This window comes from Macaca nemestrina, chromosome X, assembly GCF_043159975.1.
Source record: "Macaca nemestrina isolate mMacNem1 chromosome X, mMacNem.hap1, whole genome shotgun sequence".
In the NCBI taxonomy this organism is placed as follows: Eukaryota; Metazoa; Chordata; class Mammalia; order Primates; family Cercopithecidae; genus Macaca; species Macaca nemestrina.
In genome coordinates, this window is record NC_092145.1 from 15,011,960 (window position 1) to 15,018,710 (window position 6,751).

At 46.6% G+C, this 6,751-nt stretch overlaps 1 protein-coding gene across 2 annotated transcripts in view; it reads right to left on the minus strand.

Annotated features, from left to right (window-relative positions):
- The window catches only part of LOC105499822 (uncharacterized), a 78,494-nt gene that overhangs the window by 68,513 nt on the left and 3,230 nt on the right, over positions 1-6,751 (minus strand). For both annotated transcript variants that reach the window (XM_071088396.1, XM_011772628.2), the window contains exon 3: positions 4,535-6,177. In XM_071088396.1, coding sequence (XP_070944497.1) covers positions 5,773-6,177 — 405 coding nt within the window. In that variant the 3' untranslated portion in view covers positions 4,535-5,772. The remainder of the gene's footprint in view (positions 1-4,534; positions 6,178-6,751) is intronic.

A 6,751-nucleotide genomic window follows, 5' to 3' on the forward strand; every position in this document is an offset into this window, starting at 1 on the left:
AAATAAAAAACCTATTTTTCAGGACCAGTCTTTGTTGTCTCGAAATTATATGTATTATGGGACATGTCCATGTATTTTGGGGAAGGCTGGGTGTCATGGGGTAAATTCAGTTGTTCCCAAAATACACAGACATGTCCGATAATACCTATAATGTTGTGATTCTGTGTGGCTTGGATAAGTTGGCATGTGTTACAGCAAGTCTTAGTATTGTGAATCATATCTGTAATTGTAGGAAGTGTCTGTATTGTCCAGCAATTCTATGCACAGGGAGGTCAGTGTTGGTGTTGTGGAGCAAGAAACTGTTGTGTGGGATTAGTTGTTATGTTGTAGGAAGGATTTGTATATGTAGAGTTATGTCCATATACTGTGGCTCCTATTTGGGTGTTCTGGAATTAGTCTGGGTTCTGGGGGGCCATTCTAGGTGTGGCATAATGAATCTCTATGTTTCAGATGAGTCTCAGTGTTAAGGGACAAGGCTAGTTGAAGGGGGGTATGTCTATGCCTTGTTGAGTCTATGTGTATTTTCAAGCATTTCTTCTGATATTAAGCTAAGTTTTGAAGAGACAAGGAAGTGTTTTATGGAGACCATTTGTATGTTAAAGGTAGAGTCTGTGTAGTTCCATGTGTGGTAACGCAAGTCCATGCATTGTGGTTCTATCCATGCATTGTGGAGCATGTCCATGGGTTGGCAGACTAATCTGGGATTTGAATCTTTTTTTTTTTTTTTGAGATGGAGTCTCGCTCCATCACCCAGGCTGGAGTGCAATGGTGCAGTCTTGGCTCACCACAACCTCCGCCTCCCAGGTTCAAGCGATCCTCCTGCCTCAGCCTCTTGAGTAGCTGCGATTACAGGTGCCTGCCACCATGCCCGGCTAATTTTTGTATTTTTAGTAGAGTCGGGGTTTCGCCATGTTGGCCAGGCTGGTCTCAAACTCCTAACCTCGTGATCTGCCCACCTCGGCCTCCCAAAGTGCTGGGATCACAGGCATGAGCCACCACACCTGGCCTGGGATGTGAGTCTTTAAGATGTAAAATGGATCTGGGTGTTTCCAGGCGAGTCTAGGTCTTGTCCAGGAAGGCCGTGTGTTGCAGAACATATCTGCATACTGTGTTTCTCTGTATGTGGACCATCCTTTGTGGGATGTGCTGCTGTGAGGGAAGTTGTAGCAGGAAGAGGCTATTTTGTGTGGCCAGTCTGTGTGTTAAAGGGAGAGACTGAGGCCAGGCGCAGTGGCTCATGCCCGTAATCCCAGCACTTTGCAAGGCCGAGACAGGTGGATCACCTGAGGTCACGAGTTCGAGACCAGCCTGGACAAAATGAAACCTAGTCTCTACTAAAAATACAAAAATTAGCTGGGCATGGTGGTGCACACCTGTAGTCCCAGCTGCTAGGGAGGCTGCAGCAGGAGAATCGCTAGAACCTGAAAGGTGGAGGTTGCAGTGATCCAAGATCGCGCCATTACACTCCAGCTTGGGCAACAGAGCAAGACTCCGTCTCAAAAAAAAAAAAAAAGGAGTGACTGTTTATCGGGTATTGCCATGTGTTTTGGGTCAAGTCTAGGTGATATGGGGTGTGTCGGTGTGTTGTAGAGCAAGTCTGTGTGTGATGGAGTATATATGTGCATGTTGAAATATTTTAATTTGTGTTGTCAAACAAGTTTGTATTTTACGAAGCACATCTTAGTGTTGTATAGGCAAGACAGCATTTTGCTGGACCAGCATTTATGTTATGGGGATAATGTATGTGTTATGGGGCATGTCCTGGTTTCTTGTCTGTTAATTGTAGTCACGTTTATGTGGTGAGATGCTGTTCTGCATATTGGAGAAGTCTATGGCTTGTGGATTGTTTCTAGAGATTTGGAAGTGAGTTCCTTGTGTTGCGGAGCCAACGTGGTGTTCTGGGGTGAGTATGTGTATTGGAGGGCATGTATGTGTGTGATAGCGTGCATTCGCTTAAACTGAGACGACTCTTTGTATGAATGAGTTTTTGTTTCATGGGTATGTTGCGCACTGTAGTGTGTCTAGGTGTTGTGTGACAAGTCTAGGTGTTATGCAGAAACTCTATACGATAGATGCTTCTGGGCATTACAGAATAGGTGCAGTCAGGCTGGGTGTGGTGGCTCATGCCTGTAATCTCAGCACTTTGGGAGACAGAGATGGGTGGATCACCTGAGGTCAAGAGTTCGAGACCAGCCTGGCCAACATGGCGAAACCCCATCTCTACTGAAAGTACAAAAATTAGCCGCGTGTGGTGGTGGGTCCGTAATCCCAGCTAGTCGGGAGGCTGAGGCAAGAGAATTGCTTGAACCCAGAAGGTGGAGGTTGCAGTGAGCTGAAATCACACCACTGCACTCCAACCTGGGCGACAAGAGCAGACTCCATCTGGAAAAAATAAAAATAAAAAAAATAGGTGCACTCAGTATGGGTGTTATAGGAAAAGAGTGGTGAGAGTATTCCTTGTGATGCGATTCTGTGCTTTCTGAGGGATATTCGATGCATTGTGGGTTGATTCGAGTTGTTTTAGATTGAGTCTTACCTTTATGCTCCAGTTCCGTGTGGAGTAACAATGACAACCTGATCAGCTAACACCAGTAACGCTAACTCTTTACAAAGCATTGCTCTAAACACTTTATAGGCATTAACTCATTTATTCCTCTTTTTTTTCCCCTTTGAGACGGAGTTTCACTCTTGTTGCCCAGGCTGGAGTGCAATGGCATGATCTCAGCTCACCGAAACCTCTGCCTCCCTGGTTCAAGCGATTCTCCTGCCTCAGCCTCCTGAGTAGCTGGGATTACAGGTATGCGCCACCACGCCCAACTAATTTTGTATTTTTAGTAGAGACGGGGTTTCTCCATGTTACTCAGGCTGGTCTCGAACTCCCGACCTCAGGTAATCCGCCCGTCTCGGCCTCCCAAAGTGCTGGGATTATAGGTGTGAGCCACCACACCCAGCCCATTTATTCCTCTTAACAGCTATAAGAGATACGTACCCCTATTACATAATTATTCCTAACAAATAGCTGAGAAAACTAGGGCACAGAGAGTTCCAGAAACCTTTCCAAGGTCACACAACTAGTAAGTGATGCATGTGGGATTGTAACTCAGGCAGTCTGAGACCTGAGTATAAGCTTTTAACCATTGTAGAGCAAGTTTTGTATCACGTGGGTTGAGACTAGATGAGTTGAGGCTAGTCTTTGTCTTGTGCCAATCTGGGCACTGTGTGGTAGGTTTTAGCATTGTGGGCATGGGTTTGCTTTGTGGAGTCTGCGTGTTTTCGTGCAAGTCTGCATGTTATGGGATGAGTTTGTGTGTCTGTTGTGATGTGACACTGTGCATTTAGGCTGGTTTTCTGTTTAGGGGGATATCTCTGCATGGTAGGACTTATCTAGGTATTACAGAGCAAATCTGTGTAGTGTGGGGCCTGGTCATATGTGTGGTAGTGTTCGGCAAGTCAGATTTACGGGCAACTTAGGCGATGTGGGGCATGTAGTTCTTTATGAGACAAGCATGAGATAAGTGTAAAATGTGTTGTGGCCGGGCATGGTGGCTCCCGCCTGTAATCCCAGCACTTTGGGAGGTTGAGGTGGGCAGATCACCTGAGGTCAGGAGATCAAGACTATTCGGGCCAACATGGTGAAACCCCATCTCTACTAAAAATATAAAAAATTAGCCAGGCGTGGACATGCCTGTAGTCCCAGCTACTCGGGAGGCTGAGGCAGGAGAACTGATTGAACCTGGGAGGCAGAGGCCGCAGTGAGCCGAGATTGCGCCACTGCACTCCAGCCTGGGCGACAGAGTGAGTCGCTGTCTCAAAAACAAAAACATAAACAAAAACAAAACAACAACAAAAAAGTGTTGTGGAATGGGGGCTCTGTATTATCATGTGATGCTGCCAATTTTAGGAGCATGTATTTTGGAACATGTTTGTGAAGAGCAGGGGTATCCACATGTGAAACAAAAATATGTGTGTGATAAGGTGTGTTTGTGCGATGCAGGGCATATCTATGAGGTTAGGGGGTGTGTGTGTGTGTGTGTATGTGTGTGTGTTGTGGGCCTGTGCCTTGTGGGGCAAGGCTGGGTACAACACACAGCCTGGCTTCCAGTCTGGGTATTGTGGGATGTGTTATACAGCAAGCTTGTGCACAAAGTTCTTACTTGTGATGCAATTCTGTGTGTTGGGAGTGATGTCTGGTTAGGGTTCCGGTCTGTAGGGTAAGTGGGTACTATGGCGGGGTGTCTGTGTGCTGTCGAGTGTTTCTAGATGTTCTAGAGCTAATCTATATACTATATGGTGAGCCTTCGTGTTGTCAGATGATTCTAGACGTCTGGGATAGGCCTTTTTTTGTTTTGGTAGTAACGACAGTGATGGCTGTAATATAAATTAACAATTCTAATTGTCAGTATGTGCCAGGCAGTGTACTAAGCACTTAACAAATCTTAATGTATTTATTATTCACAACAACTCTCTGAAGTAGGCACTACTGTTATCTTTGTTTTACAGTTGCATAAACTAAAGAACAAAGAAATATACTTACCCGAGGTGATACAATCAGCAAGGGATGGGACCTCGATTCAAACCCAGTTAGTATGGATCTAGAGGCCTTGCTGGTAACTATTACACAAGCTGTATTTCTGTTGTCGTAGGCCAGAGTTGTAGCTCAACAGCATGGAAAAGCACATCTGTCCACCATGATGGAAATCTTTACATTGGAGGGGCAATATGTGTGTTGTATGTCTACCGACTGGGAAATGTTTATGTGCACCGTCGGTTTTGCACTGTGGAGTTAAGTCTGTGTTATGATGCAATTCTGTGCATTGTGGAAGCAATCTATGCGTTTACACGCATCACTGTGAATCATAAGGCACATCTAAGTGTGGCGGATATGATTCAGTATGTTACAGAGTAAGTCTGTGGTATGTTACAGAGTAAGTCTGTGCCCCGAAGGGCTTGTGTGTACACTTAGGGTGAGTCTCAGTGCTCGATGGTGTTTGCGTGAGTTGTGAGGCAAGTATTTATATTGATGGGTGAATCTGCGCATTTTGGTGAATCTCTGTGCATGGCTGGGCATCTCCTGTTTTGTAGGCAGCAGCTTGTGCTACTTTGTAATCCCAAGGTGCTGGGATTACAGGCGTGAGTCACCACGCCCGGCTGGAGCAAGTATTTGTATTGTGTGGTGAGTGTGTCTTTTGTGACAGGAATCTGTGCACTGTAGGACAAGTTTGTGTGCTGTGGCCCAGTCCTGTGCATCAAGGAGTGATAGATGTTGTAAGACGTACTGTCGCATGTCTTTGTGGTGGGGTAAACTTGTCTGAAAGCTATAGGGGGAGTCTCTGTAGTATGGGTTTAGTCTGTGCTTTGTGGGGTGATTCTACGTGCTCTAGGGAGTGTCTGTGTAGTGCTGGGCAGGTCTGTGTCCTGATGTGATGGTCTGTGGCCTGTGGTGCTTGTCTGTACACAATGGGGTGAGTCTGTCTGTTGTGGGAGAGTCTACGTTGCGATGCGGGTCTTCAAGCTGTCTCATGAGTCTGTTCTCCGAAAAGTCTGTTTCTTGGCAAGAGTCCCTGTGCTCTAAGATGAGTCTAGGATCTGTGGTGAGAGTGTGTGATCTCAGGGGTGTCTGTGTGCCCCGGGGAGAGTCTGTTTCCTGTGGGAAGAAGCTGTATACTCTGGAGAAAGTCTATGTGCTCTGGGGTGAGGCTACTGGCCTTGAGAGTATGTGTGCTTGTCGGGGAAGCCATGTTGTATGGGGTAAGTCTGCATGCTGTGTGTTTCCTAGAAAGGGTTCGTGTGATGTGGGAACGGTGCATGATGCTGGGATTGTCCGTGTGTCATAGTAGAGTCCTTATGTGGGGGGGGGCAAGTCTGTGTCACGCGGGGTGCGTCAGTGTGCCTTAGGTGAGTCTCTGCATGAAGGAGTACATATGTGCCTCTGGGAGAGTCTAATGATACGGGGAGTGGGGTGTCCGTGTGTTCTGGGGAAAATCTTTCTGCTGTGGTGTTTGTCGGTGTGCCTTTGGATATGTCTGTGTACTGGAAGGCAAGTGTGTGTACTGTGGACAGTGTCTGTGTGCTGTGGGAGTAAATGTGTGTTTGTGTTATCCGGCCAGTGTGCGCACTAAAGGATGAGTTTGTACACTGCGGATACAAGTCTGCTTCCAGGCAAGTCTCCCTTAGTATCTACAAATAATAATAGACAACACTTACATAATGGTTACTATGTGCCAGGCGCTGTTCTAAACATGCTGTTAGCATCCCCGTTTTACATCTGAGGAACCCGAGAGATTTAAGTTACCTTCCCACAGTCATGCAGCGAGCAAGCAGCCGAGGCTTGAAACCAGGCAGTCTGTTTCCTGTTCTCATACTATTATGATTCCCCTCGGGGCCCTGAGGGCATCGGTGGCCTCAAACCTTAAAAAGTCACTGGTGAGCATATAGAGAGCAGTTAATTTGGGAGGAAAGAAAAGGAGCGGCTAAAAGCCTTCCAAGCTTTATTAAAAAAAAAAAAAAAAAATGCTCCACATACAATAACGATGGCAGCTTAACTCAGAAAAACTGACGTCATGTCTGCCAAATAACTCCAGCCACTGCGGCCCTCAGAACCCCTCCCCTGGCCTCACAGCCGCATTCTGCTACTGCAGTGGAGCAAATGCGCATGCCCTGGCGAGCTGCCATTGCCAGGGAAACCAACCTCCTCATAAACAAAACACAGTCTAATGCGGCAAGTCAGGAAACTACTGGGACTGAGGCTGTC